Below are 18,919 nucleotides of genomic sequence, written 5' to 3' on the forward strand. Positions count from 1 at the left end.
TACCCCTGGACCTGCCAACCACCCACCACAGACCCACTAACCCCCTGATCCCACCCTGACTTACTTAGATCTGGCCGCTGGTACCAGCAAATATCTGCACATTCAGGGCTCAATATATAATCATGCAGCGTGATTGTAGATTGAGTCCTGGGAACATCTGCACATGGCCTTAGAGACTAACTGGTTCACAGAGCCTCTGCCCTGCCTTCTGCGTGACTTCAGACTAATATGGAAATCTCTGTTCATACTGGAAAGGGACTCTTCTGACTAGTATACATATCTGGCTTTCTGCATTTCATTTCTTTTAAGATTTCAATTATCGTAACACACCTTTGTTGTTGTTGTTGTTGTTGTTCTGGTGATGCAGGGAACCTTGTGGTTTTGCAACAACTCACTTTTATGAGACTACCTAAGATCCTGAAGCAAGGGCCAAGAAAAAAGCTCAAAAGAAAATATTTCAAGGGAATTATTCAGGCTGTTAGGCTCAGGCTTTCTAAGGCACAGTTCTTGAAACTGCATACATTTGAGGAGTCTAGCATCTCATAAGGTATCTACTCAATGGCAAAGGGCAAAAGCATATAGCCTCTTTAGTGAAAAACCTGCTTATCTGCAGCACGAAAGAAACCTGCAGATGGATACCCCCTGCATGAGAACAAAGTCCCTAGGCATTGGAATGTAAGACTAGAAAAAACAAATACTACAAAGACCAGTAACAGGGGGTGATTTCTTGCATATTTTTTGTGACCATCTTGGTTCACAGAGAAGGGGGTCCCCAAAACATGCGAGCCAGCAGGGTCCTTTTGTACTGAGTAGCTATCTGTTTGCCCAGATGTCTTCCCAACCGTGAGACAGAAAAAACAGAGCTCTTATAAAAATAAGTTGGGGAAAAGAAAAGTGTGTCAAGTGAAACAAGGCACATTGTGTCCCATCTGATATTTATTAAATGTTGATCAAGTCAGCAATGAGAAATGCACATCATCCGGAAGTGACCTTGACTCTCTGGGATTTGAAGTTAGTGACAAATGTCTGGGAGCAGCAGATCAACATTAAAACCATGTGTACAGAATGCATAGTGGAGTATGCTGTGCTATGAAGAACAATAACAAATAAAGGAACCTGGGCTAAGCCCAGTTTTGTGGTGCTTACATCTGTTCTGTTACTGGAACTGATACAGAGTATTTTCCTATGGAGTTAATTAAAGTTCTCCAAATAGGTTGTGATATACCTAATAGGATAACACCGATCAAGAGAATCTTATAGTCTTTATACTCGGACCTCAGTCAGGCAAAAATGCTAGTGAAAGTTTTGTCTAATTAAAGACCAAATACAGAGTTTTTTTAGTATGTGAATTTGTTCTTTCAAGGAAAAGGTTTCTGGTGGTACCTAGTTTATGCTGAGCCGCAGTGTTTTACAAATTCTGGATCCACATTGCCTCATCTTCTGATAGATTTATGTGGTCGTGTTTCCATTCCCTATCTAATTGGGATTTTAGTAAAGTGAACTTGAACTGTTCAGCCTTCCAGAGAAATGTTATATTAATATCTATTCACTCACCCAGGACGTGTCCAGGCTTCCAACATTTTTGGTCATCTTCTGCATTTAATTAGTTGGTATGAAAGCCAGCCAGAATCAGGAACTAATACAGGTGTTCCTAACCTATCATAAAATCCACAGCACAGAAGGGGTTAAAGTGATACAGCTGTAATACATTGTCAATCCAAATTCTCAACTGTGCCCACTTCTAAGGGAATAAACATTGTTACAGCTCCCTGAATTCTTTATCCCAGCCCTGGCCCTAGTACAGATAAATCAATTTAGGGTATTTGAGACTACACGTATGATGCAATTTTAAGCTGGCAAGCACAGAGAGCCAGCATGCAGTATAACCAAGGGCTCAAATGTATATTACTCAATAAAATCATATTAGTTTTTTTGGCTGCTTTCATATATATTGTATATTATTAGTACTGACAGCACTGAATTGCTGAAAAAAATAAAAAAGGGTCTGTCTCAAGTTGGGATGTTATTTTATGAAACCCATTGAAAGTAAAAATTCCACAAAGCCAACATGTTTTTTATTGATGTGGAGAAGGGTACAAAAGACAGGAAATAAGCAGTTTGCAAAATATTGATGTATATATACAGTGCTAAATGATGAATTGTATTACATTCAGGGAGGATTGCAGCTCTTTATATGGCCCAGAAAATCAAATTAAGTTCAGTGACAAAAAGAAAATAACAATGTGGACATGAGCAACTTTAATATAGGGTTTTAATACGGATGAAGCATCTCAATATAAGGTGCTATCAGACATATATTTCTGCCTCTTCTTATGCTTTGTATATCTGAATCTATTAGCCTTTCTAATTACAGACTTGTTACTCCTTCCACTGATTCCACTGATTCCAATAGGAACAGAATCCTGCTTTCTGTTACCTGTACTGTGGAACGATGAAGCTGACTGTGGTGTTCTGAGTACCTTGAACTTGAATGAATTTCAGTGGATGGTGAGGTGTTTGGAAAATTATAAAATGGGGTCCTAAATTATAAACCCTTCCAAGGAGGAGCCTGTTATTTCAAGCTCATCTCAAAGAGCATTTTTACATGTGCTCCAGGAGTGGGGGAGAGGGGAGGGCACTTTAATTAAAGCACCTGGAACATCTCATGTGTTAGCATCCCTGCAAATGGTGGTGGGGGTGCTTTAACTAAAGCTTATTTGACGAGCTTTAGATAAAGCGCCACTGCCACCATTTTGAAGTGAGGGAACGCTGACACATGAGACACAGAGGCTGGCTGGGGGGCAGTTATTACCATGCTCCACCCGATCGAGTCTGCTCTGACGCACTATAATTACAGTGCATCAGAGCAGCCTCCTGGCTCATGTATAGGCACCCAAAAGCACCACTGAGCCCATTTTGATCCCTCTGCCACATGGTTAGAAGCAGCAGAAAAGTTCAAAATATCTATGGTCACTCTTAAAAAACTACTAAATCAGCTCAAACTGCCCCCCAGGTAGCTTTGGAAAACTAAGCACACACTTTTTGTGTGCCTAGATCATTCAGAGTTCCCCTTCTTGCCACTCTAAGATTGTGGACAAGCAGGAAAGAGAAGCCATGTACATTAGCACTCAAGCTCTGCTCTGCTTGATAATGAGCTCTTTTTGCCTCTCCAGATCTGTCTGAGAGCCCACCATAGTTTCACACCCATATTGATGTGGCAAAAAAGGAAGGGATGGGTGAATAGCCCACTTAAAAAGGAAGTTCTCTTTGTCAGCCCTTTTCCCTCTTCCACCATCAGAGGAAATAAAGAGCCCTTTCCCCCTGGAACTTCTATCCTTACAGCTTATACCAGTGATTCTCAACCAGGATACTGCAACACCTTCTGGTGCCTTGAGATCCTTTCAGAATGCCACAGAATGTGATGCAATGCTATCCCTGTCAGGTTTGAAAACATGATTCACAAGATAAACCCAATGGCTGCTTGCAAATGTAAAAAAATAAAATAAAAAGAGTTTATTTTAAGTAATAAAAAAGCAGTGCATTACTGCAACCCGACTCCTCAGTGTCTATAGATTGGTCACTTCAGCAGGGCTTTTTGGCGCTTTTAGCAAACGGTGATTCAATCAGCTATTAAATAAAAGCGCCAAAAAAATGAAAATCCCTCTTTAAAGCACTTTAGGTTTAAGAAAATCACTAGAAACTGTTAATTGGCTTGGTTTAATTTGCTGTTTCTGTCAGTAAACGTAGCTGAAGCTGCCTGTGCATTTCTCTGAAGGACTGCACGGTGTAGAACAGGTGTAGGCAACCCCCGGCACGGGTGCCAGAGCATGGCACGTAAAGGCATTTTGCTTGGCACACATGCCTCGGAGCAGATGGCAAGGGAGGAGCCAGGGCTTCACTAACACAACAACAACTGAGCCCCTTGCAGCTCCCCTACCGTCTGCCCCAGAATGCCAACATCTAACAAGTCGAGGTTGCAGGTGTTTTTGGCACTCTGCCCAAAAAACATTGCTGACCCCTTGTGTAAAAGGTCACAAGTTGGAGGAAAGTAAAGTCAGCTGGGTGAATCCTCACAGGCAATATAATTTATTCATAAAGAGTTACCAAGCAAGTTTCATTAGATAGGTAATTTGGTGCGTACAATTTATTAAAGCTTAAAGCTCTCTCGTGCACGATTATTTTAAGATACTATGTTGCCATAGCAATGAGCTACGCTGATGTAGCTCATCACTATGGCAATGTAGCTTTGGCATCACAGTTTGTGCCCACTGATGCTACATCACCATAGCGACAAGCTACAGCAATGTAACATCTCATGTAGACACCTACAGAGAGCTATATTCATTACCCTTGAATTACTCTCATCAGAGTGAGGGATGAATCTCGCTCGTTCATTCCAACATGGTCTTTATATTTTTGTGCTTTTATGTTTGTGATCCTCTTGCATTTTGTAGTAGTCTACGCAAAGTTTTCAGAGCTTAAAAGCTACTCCCTGTGTTTGTTTACAGATGAATGACTACTGGGGCCCAAAATGGGTTGGTATTGGTATGTTTTCTAAAAAACACAGCTAGTAAAGTTTTGTCTTCTCTGATAAACTAGAGGCTTCTTTTTTGATGTTTTGGGTTTTTTTGGGCTTGTCTTTAGAGAGATTTACCAGCATGGCTATACTGGTATAATTAAATAAGTTATAACTTCCTGGGTAGACACTCTTATTCCAAAATAAGAATGTTCTGTTCTTGTTCTGTTTCTAAACACACGGACTATTATGGTAGAGCAGCTAATGCTGAGCAGAGCTTTGCCCCCCTGGTAAATTGTTCATGTGCCCATTTCCCAACTGAAGAGAGACAATTTTATTCTGATATAACTGTATCAGAAGAGTTATGTTCAGAAAGTCTCCATGTAAACAAGCCATAAATCTCATGAACCTTATTCTACTCAGTGCCAACACAATGGCTAATATTTCCCTTGTAAGTGTGTGTAAAGTAAAATTCTCCTTTTAGACATTTATAATAGTCAAGTTTTGTATTCTGCCTCTGCTTGAGTGAGTATCATCAACTCCCAACAGCGTAGGCAAGCTGACTCAGAGGGAATATTTCCATAAATATTTTGCTGCTTATGTGTACCTTATTCTCATGAGCATATTCTGTTAATAAAACTGAGTTTTGGAAGCTACATTGTGTTTTCCAGTTAAGTTGCATCTAGTTATCTTTGAAACCTTAAATTGAGCATATCACTGAAGCGAGAATGTAAAAAATTACCATGTATTAATTAACTTGTCCAGGACAGACATATGTTAACAGTTATAATCTGTTTATGTAAATGTCATTCTTTGGTCATTTACAGAGATGTAGACAAAGAAGCCAGAAGATAAAAGCTGAAAATTGTTCTTTGCCTCTGTTCTAAAATTCCATCTTCTTTTACAGGCATTCAGGAGGGGACTCAATGTACCAAATGTAAAAATAATTGGGCGCTGAAGTTTTCCATCATATTACTATATATTTTGTGTGCCTTGCTAACAATAACAGTGGCTATTCTGGGATACAAAGGTATGTACCATATCTAACTCAGCATTTCACTTTCAGACAGGGACCCAACAAAATCTGTGCATGCTAGAAAGAGATGAAGGGACTGTATTCTGTTATCCCCTGTGAGTTCATTACAGTGTAAAATCTCTCTGCCAGCATGGCTTTATTGCATGCTTGGCATCATTTGTACCAGAAAAATCTAAAGTCTCTCTTTTAAACAATTTTAAAATTTTGAATTAGGTTATAAAATTGATTAAGAGAGATTTTTTTAAAGGAATAGAATTATATTATGGGGTGTCAATATGTAAGGGTATTAATTGGGAGACCTAATGAGCCATACAAATCCTCTAGCCTCAGAAAGAAAGTCCTTACCTGTAGACTCACATGTCTGCTTGGAACAGTATCGACTTCATTGGGCTATGTGTGGGTACTGGGGTCTGCCCATACAGAACATCTGATGTGCTGGGAGGGCCAGGACCCTCCTGAATCATTGGGAAAATAGGGCAGGAAGAGACTTCCAGAGGTTATCTAGTCCAACCCCCTGCTTGAGGCAGGATCATCCCTACGCAAACCATCCAATATAAATCCATTGCCTAACCTATTAGCAAGATGATGTGACCAACTCTGACACAACCACAAGACATAGCTCCCTGATCTGCCACAGGTAAAGCAGAGTGACCATGATTGCCAGTGCCCTGCTGCTACAAAGGCTGTTAAACTATGCTTGAGAAATATGCAAGAAAGAGGGTCATGGCTCCCACTGCAGAAGAGACCTCTCACAGTCTGTACTACTCTGACCATGGGATAAAATTCCTTCCTGACCCCAAATATAGTAATCAGTCTGATCCTGAGCAGAGAAGTAAGACCCTTTAGCTAAGAACTTCTGGGTTTAAGTCCCAGGAGACGCACTGGCACACCCCAGTCAAAATCCCCAGCCTTTGCTGCAGCCGACACCCAATGCTTCTGAGGAAGGTTTAAAAAAACTATAGTGAGACGCATAATAGGAGCCCAGATGTATTATTGTTTGAATGATTTGGAAGAGGGGCTGAAGGGTGAGGTGCCAACATTGAATTACATACAGTTATTTTGACTGGCCAGGCCTTATGTTAATTTTAAAATCTGTGAGGAAATTCCAAAGAATTTAACAATGAGAACTTAGACAACATGATGACAGAGGAAATTCCATGTAAATGCGAACAAGAAAATGTGTATTGGAAGGAATGGCTTGAACTTCTCATGTCCATTGATGATTTTAATTTAGGAGTAGTCATTCTAGCATTGTAGTCAACAGATCAGTTCAGATACTGGCTCATACTGCAGTACCAATCAAAATAAGCAAACAAGATACTAGTCTGCTTAAGAAATAAATACTGAATTTTTTATATTGGGACTGCGGGAATGTTTACAATAGTGATTCTCAACTAGGCTTCTGTGAAATCCTCTTAAGGGTGTTAAGAGGTGCTGTGGGTGTGTGCTAACAGGGTGCTGTGCAGTATTAATACTATTAGGTATGCTAACACCTCTCACAATTCACATGATAAACCCAAAGCTTTCAAATAAGTCACAGTGTTAAAAACATTCTGACCTGTTGTGGTCTTTCTGGGCGTGTCTACACGTGCTATTAATATGCAGCAATAAAAGCTTAGAGCTTGTATTTTCCAAGGGGTGCCATGAGTCTAAAAAGGTTGAAAATCATTGGTCTACACGGCAGTCACAATAGCGACTGCAACCTAGAGTAGATACATTTAAACTAACTTTAGACTAGGTAACTCAGGTACTGGTAGTAATGGCACTATGGCAGCACAGAGCTCCGTGAGAGCTATAAAACCTGTTCAGAAGCCACTTGGGTGGCTTTGCCCACACCAAGTTCCCTGTTGCCATTGTTTATAATAGCCATATTCTGGAACATCTGTGGTGCTTTTTTTGGATTTTTTTCCTAAAAAGGAAATAAAGGAAATAGAAAAATGATAGAAAAGGGCAACAAACATGATGAAAAGACTTGGGGAAAATTTTGCATGGGAAGAAAATGAAATGGGGAAAAAAAAAACTATTATAATTTGGAAGGGAGATCTTTTAAGCAGAAATGCAACAAAAATATGAATCATAAACGAAGGGTATTTGAGTGCTCTTGTTTACCTTTTTAATTAAGGTAATTAAGGTAATTTACTAACCCCCACAAGGGGGTGTTTAGTAAATAAAAATCCAACATATAACTGGTAACATTTAGTTGTGAACAATTTGCCCAGTACATTGTCACAATATATTGAGGCACATAATTTAGTAGGATTCAATGAAGATTAGGTAAATATAGGTATAATACTATCCAGTTATTCAAACTGGGTGAAAACAGAGCTGGATCCTTGAAGGCATACATCAGCATAGATCGATTTACAGCAGGTGAGCCTCTGACCCTTACATCAGTAATCTCATGTTTTAGGATGTGAGCCAACCAACTTGGCAACGAAGTTATTTCACAGCTTTCTGTTCTGGCATACTTTCTCTCCTAAAGAACTAATTCCACTGTCTCTGACAGCATAGGCTATGTGAGCCATTGATCTGATTTACGTTCCTTCATAAATGGGAATATGGAACCAAGGACCAGGTCTGGCAGTGGTATCCTCAGGCATGCCATGATTTTTCATACAGGTTACTTCTCAAACCAGAAGCAGTGTAGCCATATCCATGCAGCATTATGGACAGGCTAATTAGCCTGCTAAATATCCTGCCCAGGGCATACACAGATGGGGCTACAGTACTTCTGATTTAGCAGGCAGCCTGCTTGGCTTTAAGGCACAGTTTCCATGCACACTACGTTTTCCATGTAAATATGGCCAGCAAAACCCTTTCCAAAGCATTTATCTCACTCTTCGTAACACTACTTTCAGACTTTCTTTCCATGTGCCTCCACCTTTGTCCTTCTTACTCTCCACAAGGCTTCTTTGTGGATCTCTCTTTGCTTTCTGCCTACATAAAATTATAGTCTTACTGCTTCTAATGACTACAGGCATTTATGTGCTATCATCTCACATCACTATTACTGACTAGCTTGTCATTGGCACAACTGGGAGGGATGCCTGCTGCCATGAAGGGGGAAATTGAGGCTGTAACAAGGTGCATATCTCATTTAATCACCACATGGCACCTCTGGGGCCCATTCTACTCTAATTCCAGAGAAGGGAGCCTGGCATTGGACCAGAGTCCCATGACTGAGAAGCAGTCTCTTCAGCTTCCTGCTTCTTACCTCTCCTGTCTAAACTTCTGTTAGTCCTTCTGTACCCCTTTTCATCTTATTGTGAAGGTTGATCATCTATAAAGTTCTTACACAGATCTATCTGTTCCATTGCATTTCAGAGGATCTTGACCTTAATCTTGACAAATGTTTATAAATAATTTCACTGGAGGAAATGGGATTCCACAAGGGGTGAATTTGGCCCTTTTTGCCACAGACTTTTATATAATATCTTAGTGAGCTAGTTCTTACACTGAAAACATCTAGTTTACTATGCTGCTTTATGATATATAAGAAAACATCACGTTATATAACCAAATGCAATATGATGATACTTTTGTTTATTTGCTTGTACTATTGTCTATTTGTTTCTTGTTTATTTATGTAACAAAAGTGCACGGCTCAGGGGCAGGAGCCCAGCAGTGTGTTAGAGGGTAATAGCCTGTCTGCCTAGGAGCACTGGACCAGCTGACAATGGTGATTTGCTAGCCCTAGAGGAAGTTAAAAACCCTTGAGAGAGGGAGTAGCAAGAGAGGGAGGGGAGGCTGCAGGGCTGAGGAGAAGCACAGAGCTAGGGTTGGCCTCTCCAGGCCTGAGGAAGGACCACAGGTTTTGGTTTATCCATTTGTTGTTTGTATACTTTGTTGTTTTATTTTTATGTTGTTTTCCATAGGGCCAAGTTTGTCCCAGGAAAAATAAACTGTCTGGTGAAAGGAGTGACAACCCACCACATAGTGTTAGGCTTAAAATAAGGAGGAAAAAGAAAACTGAAATAAACTTTTATAATGCTCTTGAACGCTCCTCTCCACCTCAGAGTTCAGCTTCTTCTTCAGGAGTTCTTCCAGTCTCTTAGCTAAAATTCTACTAAAAATAACCTATAGTGCTTCTGAACACTCTTTGGTCAAGTTTGGCTTCTCATTTTTACAGTGAAACTACAGTGAAGGAAATAATGTTGTTAACATCAAGAATTCTTCTAGCATGTTAGCTAAGGTTTTATTAAAATTGTCTCCAAAATACAGGTGATTCATATTTATATATCCCCAAATAACTTTTAAAACTTTTGATTTCCCACATGGTATTTAGATATCCTATGGATTAAAAAAACCTAGAAACTATTAATTCAGTTTGATTGGCAAGAAAAATAACTTTATGGGAAGCAAAACTGTTGTGAATTTTTTATAATAAATGGTAAAAAGCTGAAACTGAAACATATCAAGGTCTGCAAGGAATTACAAGATAAGTTTAGCGGTAGTTTCCTGTCAGAAGAAAACTTACAATCTTTATGTTGTTCATTAATACAATAGTATCTGATTTTTTTTTCTATCACTTTCTTAAGGATTCATCACAAAAATATAGGATTTAGTGCTGCTACCAGCCAAAGCAAGATCATTTAAAGTCAGTGATCAGACTCCGGCTCATTTTTGTTCACCCCCACCCCCTCCTCCCAAGGGAACTAGGGTTGAAAGAAAGATGTTAAACTAGCTTCTCTGTTCCCAGCAAAAGGAGAATTTTCTATGGAGTGATCACACAGCAAACTTTATTAAACTTCAGCATAGATAAATATGGCTAACAAATAAATGAGGCAATGCGTCACATAAATGTATCTAAATATATTCTATAGTCCATCATACATTTAATAAGAATGAGATGTATTGCAGATTAGTATAATCTAAAACCCCAGATCCTAAAAAAGGTCCTGACAGGTGGCCAACCTGCCAACAGGATCTTACCCAAATTAAGACTAAGTTCTAAGACGTGTGAGATCTTCAGAACATCTTTAGATGGGAGCTTCCTCAAAAGATGCATATCTTGGCTCACTGACCTCTTTTCTATCCCCCTCCATAGTAAAATCTTACAATACATGATAGAAACTTTGAAAAATATGGCAGTAAGAAAGGCCATTATGTTATTATCTTAGTCAAGATGGTACACACTGACCTTACCCCTTTATCAAGATTAGATGTCCTAACATTGGCTAGTCTTCCAAGAATAGTCTCAGACTGAAGGACTTAGTTCTGTTTTTTGTCTTGTACTACTTCTCCTGTCCTAACTTACAATAACTTCACAGTATAAGAGATCTACTAGAAAACTATAAGTAACTTTAGTCTAACTTATCCTAAAGGTCTAAAGTAGGGGGTGGGCAATTATTTAGGCTGGAGGGCCACTTACGGAGTTTTAGTGAACTGTTGCGGGCTGGGGGGGTGGAGATGCAGTTGAGCCTATCTGGCCCTGGGGCCCATCCCCCCTGCACCCACCACCAGGGGCAATGGATGGAGTGGGCAGGTGTGTAGTGTCTCCATAGAAACTGACCCAGGACCACCATAGGCAGTGAATGCTCAGACAGGCAGATGGGATGGGGTCATGGGTGGGCAGGGAGTGATGTCCAGGAGCAGAATGGGCAGGAAGGGCTGGAATTGTGGGGCAGTGACAGCACTGGGCCAGGGCCCAGCGCAGAGCCCCAATCTGCCCCCCGCATGTCCCTTCCCACAGAACCAGCACCCATCGACGGGATATGTGGGGAGTGGATTGCAGCTCTGCCCTGGCTCTGGCCTTGGCCCTGCACTGCCCCACGTTGCACCTGGTTTGTGCCACGGCTGCTCGCAGCCCGGCAGCACAGGGCAGCCTTATGGATCATGACTGGATTAGGCCTCTCCATGCTGCTGGGCCATGCCACTCCATGACTATGCTGGAGTGGGGCTGTCCATGTGTTCCTGCACTGAGGCGGGGGCAGCTGGGCTGGGTAACAGATGTGTGCTCCACCCCCCCCACCCCAGGTCAGCCTGGTCATGATCCATCAGGGATACTCCGCACTGCCAGGCCACGAACAGAACAGCCACAATGTGAATCAGGTGCAGTATGGGGCAGCATGTGGATCCGGGGCCAGGGCCAGGGGCTGAGGCAAAGCCATTATCCACTCCCCACACATCCCTGCAATCATCACTACTTCCAGAGGCAGGGATGTGCAAGGAGCAGATCAGGCCCTGGCCCTGCACTGTTACCACCTCATGATCCCAATCCTTGCCCTGCCTGCCCATCCCATTCCCAGGCACCACTCTCTGCTTACCCACCCATGGCCTCATCCAATCCACCCAGCCAAGCATGCCCTGCCTGTGGAGTCCCTCACCAGTCCCCTTGGAGACCCCACCTGCCTACCCACTCCATACCCCCAGTGGTGGGTGCAAGGCAGACAGGCTAAGGTGCCCAGGCAGCGGGGCCTGGTCCAGTGGCATTGGCAGTAGGGCACACACCTGCTTCTGGGTGGCAGCAGGGGCTTCCAGGAAGTCAAGTGTGGCTGCCCCCAACCTACCACCTAGCCCTGTGAACTGTAGCTCCTGACATGCCCAAGAGCTACATGTTGGGACACGGTGGTCTGTGTCAGGCGGCACCTCCATGCCTGGGGGTAGCAGGACCAGCCACACGCACCACATCCCAGGCCGCCTCCTGCACCAGGGCCAGGTGGGGCCGAGGGACCCGCAGTGGGCCAAATCCAATCACGCTGTTGGCCAGATTTTGCCAACACCTGGTCTACAGACTTCCCTCCTGCCCCTGACCCCCACCCCCCCATTAGAGTTCTCTGCTAATTACAAACCCTACTACAAAGTTTCTGTAGTAGTATAGGTCGCATAGGTTGAGTATAAATCCTGCAGAAATTCTTACCTATGTCTATTAAAACACCTCATAGCAAAAGCCAATTTATTAACCTTTTGCCTAAACATCTTACTTCAGTCAATAAACAGAATACAATAATTACTGGGACAAGTATCCATCCTTTAAGCCCAAATTCTGACCAAAAGGTAATTGCTAATATTTCGTCCTGATCACTCATTAGCTAATTCAAAATGTTTTGAGTTTCTTTTTTATCATTTTGGATCTTTATTAGGTGTGATTCTTTCCTTCCTAATACATTTCTTAATTCCAAATCTAATCTGAAAGTAGGTGCTCCAAAAGACAGTGTAGTTTATTTTACCAATTTTTGGTATTCTGGGGATAATTAATTTTTCATATCTTCTATATGACATCACTGGATGCATAATGATGTAACCAGTTATAGCCATAAAATCAGACTCAAAGCAAAAATTTGGCATAGGAACTTTTACAGATTTTTTTATGATTGGTAACTACACAATACTGATTGTCATCCATGTAGGCTACCCTTTCTTCCTGCTGTTTCCATTTGTTCAGCCTCACAATGCAGATTGTAGCAACATTCAGTTGTCCACAGACAGAAACACGTCTCAAATAAATTACAGCAACAAATATACTGACACCCCTTTCAGGAGTAACATTTAGTCTTTGGCATTTTTCACAATTGAGACTCTGAATGGTCACTCGTAAGGGGAGGCACATTAATGTAAGCCCAATTGATGCCATCTTCCAAGTGACCAGTTGACTTTAAGGTTACCAAGTTTACAAATGCATCAGTGTCTGAATCAAATATGGGTAGCGATACTGTGAAAGGAAGTATCACTTCCCCCCCACCCCATCACTAGACACTGTGCAATTCTTCTTTAAATAACTTCTGTTACGATTAGGGTGAGGTGAAATAGTTCCTCAATTTCAAATTGTTCCTAAAGAGAGATGTGTACATTTTTCCATACATTGACTTTTGTCTTCCATGATGTCATAGGTACAATTTGGACAGTACCAATTAATAATCTGTTGATCCTTAAGAAGGTTTGGGATCTTTCCCATTTAGATCTCTTGAAGATCCTGTGAAATAATATTAAAAAAATACTGGTATTCCCCAGAGGATGAACAAATTATTTCTTTTCCCATATGCTTTCCCAGAACTTGGTCATTATGAAAATCAACTAGTTGATTAATTCCAGGAAGCCAAGTCTGGCCACCCCTACCCTACCACCCATTTTTGTTAGTTCCTGCACTCTTTGTTGGTAAGAGACAATTATATCTAGCAACAAGACCAAATAGAAAGACGCCACTTTAGTGTTTTGCAACAAGGGAATTCATTCATATTCATATTCATATTCCAGAGTGACAATTTAGCAGGGAATGAATTGTACTTGGTTGAGTAATACTCTAAGCACAGGGGTAGCAACCAAGCTATTTAGGGACCCTCCTTAAAGTAAGGACATTCAGATTGAGTTTGAGGAAAAAAATCTTTACCTTCTTGATGAAGGGCAGCTCAGACAATTTCATGAACAAGTCAACAATGAATTTCACCAGATTAACATATTTGATAGATGTGCTATCCATGAATGTGAAACCATTATGTTACCAAAAAGGAAAGAATTCATTTAGAGAATTTCAAATCCAGTTAAAATCTTTAAAGTTTACAATTTGGGCATCTGGATACTAATTTTGGCCAGCTGTGACACAATATTCCAGGGCATTGGCAACAGCTTCCAATTCAGTGTTCTGAGCTGAGTGTGGAAGGCAGGATCAAAATATTTCAGCAGATAATTAAAAAATGCCAAATTGGGTATACCTTTTCCTTCCTCATAAAAACTGGGGCTATTCACAAAAATGCTTAGGTGCTGATTTGTATCAGTAGTCTTGAAGACAAGGTAAAAAAGTATTTTCAGGTTATTTTGAATTTCCAGTTGGATGCTTGTGAGGAATTCTGTTACACAGTAAGGCAATGACAGTTGGTAGCAATGATGAATTTTTGTCAGAGATCACCATAATTGATCTGCCTAAGAATCCACTGGGCAAACCTAGCACTAGAAACATGGCCATCCTTGAGGCTGCCTAACAACAAGTACTTAATTGGAGTGTGGTGTGTATGGATCACAATTGGATTTGGGCCAATTAGATGAACCCAGTGCTAAATTGCCCAAGAGCAAGCAAGCATGGACCATATTTACTTGAATACAAGATGTGGTTTTTCCCTCCAGTTGACATGGGGGGAAAAAAGCCCCTCATCTTATAATCCCATAAAAAGAAATTTTACTAAATACATTATCTATCATTAAACTGCTGCCAAAAGCAGCATATGCTTAGCAGTGGAAACTAACTATGAAGTTGATGCATACACAGAGCATGACTATAAAACACATGGCCCACATTAGGCAAACATCCTGATGGGAACCTACCACAAGAATAGGTTAGTGTAGCTCATCTGAATAAGATATATGGTAGTGCCCATTAAGTGCAGCCTCCCTCACTGCTGACTCTTTTTCAAGTCACGGTGAGCCATGTCACTGCATGCAGGTCACCCAGAAGTCGTTTGTTGGCCCCCCTTTCAGCCTAATATCATGCATAGTTTGTGCTACATAAGTAGGTGACAAAGTGCTGCTCAAAAGTATGTCTATGCAGCAGTTTTGAAACGGGTAACATGCATTGATTCTGAATGAACTAAGTACATGGATACTATATGTTTAATTTCATTATTAAAGGAGATGTCAATCTCTTCTCCTGCCATTGCCAGGTTATTTGATTAGCAAGGTCAAGGACCAATCCAAATTTCCCTCAAAAAAACATATCCCAATAGGTTAGACAGGTAAGGTAATTTGTGTAGGGCAAAAACATGCTCACATTCTAACTGGCCTAAAACACATTGTAGGGACTTAGACAAGCATCTCTTTCTCTGTTTCTTGGTAAATGTCTCGATTTTGATTGGAATTTCATATGCCCATGGACATCTTTCAGGATAAGGGTGATTTAGCATTGAAACTGTGGCCCCAGCATCCAATAAAAAGCAATTTGGGTGCCCCCCCCAATCAACATTTGGATTCTACATTCTTTATTACCAGAGATACACGGTAATGGAAGCCAGAAAACAACTTGATGTGGGCTGTTGGCATCATAGGGAAATTAGAAGGTTTTTTTTTCAAATTACATACCAGGTAGACCAGATCATACCTGCATGCAAACAGTTCTGTGTCTGCCTCCTCCGCTCCCAGCCTCTGCTGGTACAGAGATCAGTAAAGCAGAAGCAGAGCTGAAAGGAGAAATTGAATTGCAAGAAACTGTAGAAGAAGTTGCAACCTCCTTAAATTGAAGCAGATGGTTGACCTTCTCCATCAGGTCCTTGAGAGATTTAAGCATCTAGTTAGTTAAGAGGATGAAGAAGTTAGATCCAGTGTTGGAGCGAAACAAAACTAAAAGGGTTGTCAGGACACTAGAGCTTCCACAGACTGTAATCTTCCCACTCCATAAAGGATCCACGTGCCAATTATGTTCTCATCCCCCAAGGGAAGAAATTGTTGGTTAGTCAGTCATCCTTTGAGGAAATCTGCACTGAGTTGGGGTTGTGAAGGTTCCCAATCTGAGGGAGTGTCACTAAAAGTGATCCCTGCTTCCTGTTTGGGGAGTTGAATTAATCACAGCCACAGTTTTAGTTTATCCTTATTCTTGCCTTCAGGAAATTCTGATACTCCTGTGTAAAGAAAATATTCATTTTGTCTACAACGTCATCCCCTTCACTATGGGAGTTTACATGGAGACTGACCTACCCAATAAAAGACTGAGCATTAGCAACTAAAACCACAATAAAAACTGGATAATTAACAGGGTCCTTCTATCCTGCAACCTGCCAGGCTGCAGCAAGACAGCTGAGATACCCATTGGCTGGCTTACCAGCATGCTGAGTGGTCCTTGATAGCAATACAAAATACAAGTTAGTTTGTTGATAACACTGGAAACAATTTCCAGTTTGCATCTCCTTGGGAATAGGGCTCCATGAACCCAGTAGAAGAATATTTGGCAACAAGTAATTTGAAAACAAGTAATTTGTCCTGATCTGTGAAATTAAAGCAATCAATATATTCATTAAGAGTCTCCAGATATTGAGTCAAAAGTCTAGGGGGTTGAATAGTTTGACTACACTAGTCAATAGTCTTCACATCAGCCACACAGACAAACTGAGTGCTTTCTGTGTCAGAGGTTTCATCAGTTTCCTCTGTCCCTTCATGAGTAAATAAAGAGCCATTGTGATGGTGAATGCCCATTTCAGAGGGAACTGATGGGTTATGAGAAACTTTAATGCAAGTTTTCAACCATACAGAGGTGGAAACATCATTGAAAGGTGATTCAGCAAGGCTAACTCAGTGAATGACTAGGGTTGCTGAATGGGTGATGTGTTATTAGAAAAAGGTACCTGAGGTATAGTTGGACCCTCCTGGACTTTCTCCATCTCTTCATTTCCTCATACATAAGGAAGTAAGGAATCTGAAACTGGTTAGAGGTCAGAGGGAATGGTATCAATTACTGCCTGTTCCACCTATGCAGGGGGCATATCTACATGTGCAATTAATTCTACTGAATAAACTCCCAAGCAGTTTGCGCTGGAGTTTATTGCTCCTGGGTGCCACATTCACACATGCACCCAGGACTGCAGCATGTTGAGCCGGGTCAAAACAGCCCCAGCTGGCAGGGGATCCAGAGGGTGGGGGTCAGCTTGCCAGCCTGGGGTGCTCTGACCCAGCTCAACATGCTGTGGTAGGTCTGGCTGGGGCACGAGGGTGCTCCAGTGTGGGGCTAGCAGGCAGCCCCCGCACTGAAGCACTCTCATGCCCCAGCCAGCCCCATCAGCATCTGCATGAGCACAGAGTACAACACTAAACCTATCAAGGCTGAACATTTACAATCCAGAGTTATACCAACTTACTGTTATTATTCTTAGATTATAGGAAGTGGTGCTTACTGATTAAAATTGTGCAGAATTTGTCTCAAAGCCAAATTGTAGCTTAAAAGTTTGTTTTCTCTCACTCACTTTTACAGCAAGAGAAAGAATAAGGGGCAAAGTAAAACCAGCAGTTTAAAAATAGGTATTAATATCTGAAATTTCCTAACTTACTGGTGCACCTATTCTTAGTGCTCATAAATGTATAAAGAGATCCTTTTTCTTAATTAAGATTGCCGAATTACTGCCAGGAAACATAACTAGCTGGCCTCTGCCTGGCTCACCAAATCTGATACTCTCTATGGTTCCCCCAGGGGAGGCAGATTCAAAAGAAAGATGTTAAACCTTTGTTTCCAGCGAAACAATAATTTTCTACAGAGGAATCATACAGAGAACTTTATTAAAATACTTGAAAAATGAATATGGCTAGCAAATAAATGAGAATGCAATACAGATAATGTAGCACATACACACATGCATATATATATCTATATCTAGAAATATTCTATAATCAGTCACAAACTTAACAAGAATGAGCAGTCTTACAGCTTATTATCATCTAAAACCCCAAATCCCAAAAAGGTCCCAACAGATGGCCATTAATGCAGTATACTTAAAGTCAGGGAAATACTTAAGGCTAAATCCAGTGAAGGATTTAGGCCGACTGGTTCCTAGGTTGGAATCTAATATGAGGTGCCGAGGCTCCATATATATTGCATGGGGAGAGTCAGACACTTCAAAACGGAGATCCAGAAAGCTCACATGCTGAACAAGTAGCAGCTAGAGTTAGCCAGAAGGAAACACAGCACTCCAGAGTTTGAAATCCCACCACTCACTGTACTGTCAGTGTCTGACTGAGAACCCAGAACACTTTTCTGAGGATACTTGCCAACAACCATTCTTTTACTGAATTCAGAAGAGCTTCTGAATGAGATGAGGCCAGAGGAAGAGGTGGTGATGACGTATAAGGAAGTGGTGATGTCATATAATAGCCAAGTGATTAGAGAACTCATCCAGGGAGTGGGAAATGTGGATAAAGTTTCCCCAATCTGAGGAAGTTCAAATCCACATCAGCCATCACCAAAAAGGTTGCCTAACTACCAGACTGTAGGCTGGTCAGGGATGCACAGAAAGATGTATTTAACCCTCCTGTTGAAACCAGGCCACTGTGTAGCAAAGAATGTAAGAATAGGGACTGGGAAATGGAGCAGCTGAGAGTGAGACCCTTAGGTCTGATCTTGTATTTTATATAAATCTATGATTGGAAAAAAATATCAAAACAGATTTCAAAGCTGGGATCAAAACCCATGACTTCCCTCTTCCCAGGTAAGTGCTCTAACTACTAGGACACAGAGTCATATTTTCTTTGTGCTTCCTCTCTTGACACCATGAATTTTACATTCTTTGCCACCCAAACCAGAATAGCTGATAGCTTGGTAATTAGACCATTCTCCTGGGATTTAATGTGTATTTAAGTCCTGTCTGGCTGAGGAAAGCATAAAACTCAGATCTCTCACTTTCTAGGTGAGTGCTGTAACCAGTAAGGTATTGTAATATAAAAGGTGAATACCACTTCCTTCA

At 41.2% G+C, this 18,919-nt stretch overlaps 1 protein-coding gene across 1 annotated transcript in view; it reads left to right on the forward strand.

The window, feature by feature from the left end:
- Positions 1-18,919, forward strand: part of COLEC12 (collectin subfamily member 12) — a 181,373-nt gene that overhangs the window by 144,549 nt on the left and 17,905 nt on the right. Inside the window, exon 3 of the mRNA XM_025209267.1 lies at positions 5,424-5,546. Within this exon, the coding sequence (XP_025065052.1) occupies positions 5,424-5,546 (123 nt within the window). The remainder of the gene's footprint in view (positions 1-5,423; positions 5,547-18,919) is intronic.

This window comes from Alligator sinensis, unplaced genomic scaffold (genome assembly GCF_000455745.1).
Source record: "Alligator sinensis unplaced genomic scaffold, ASM45574v1 scaffold677_1, whole genome shotgun sequence".
NCBI classification, from domain to species: domain Eukaryota; kingdom Metazoa; phylum Chordata; order Crocodylia; family Alligatoridae; genus Alligator; species Alligator sinensis.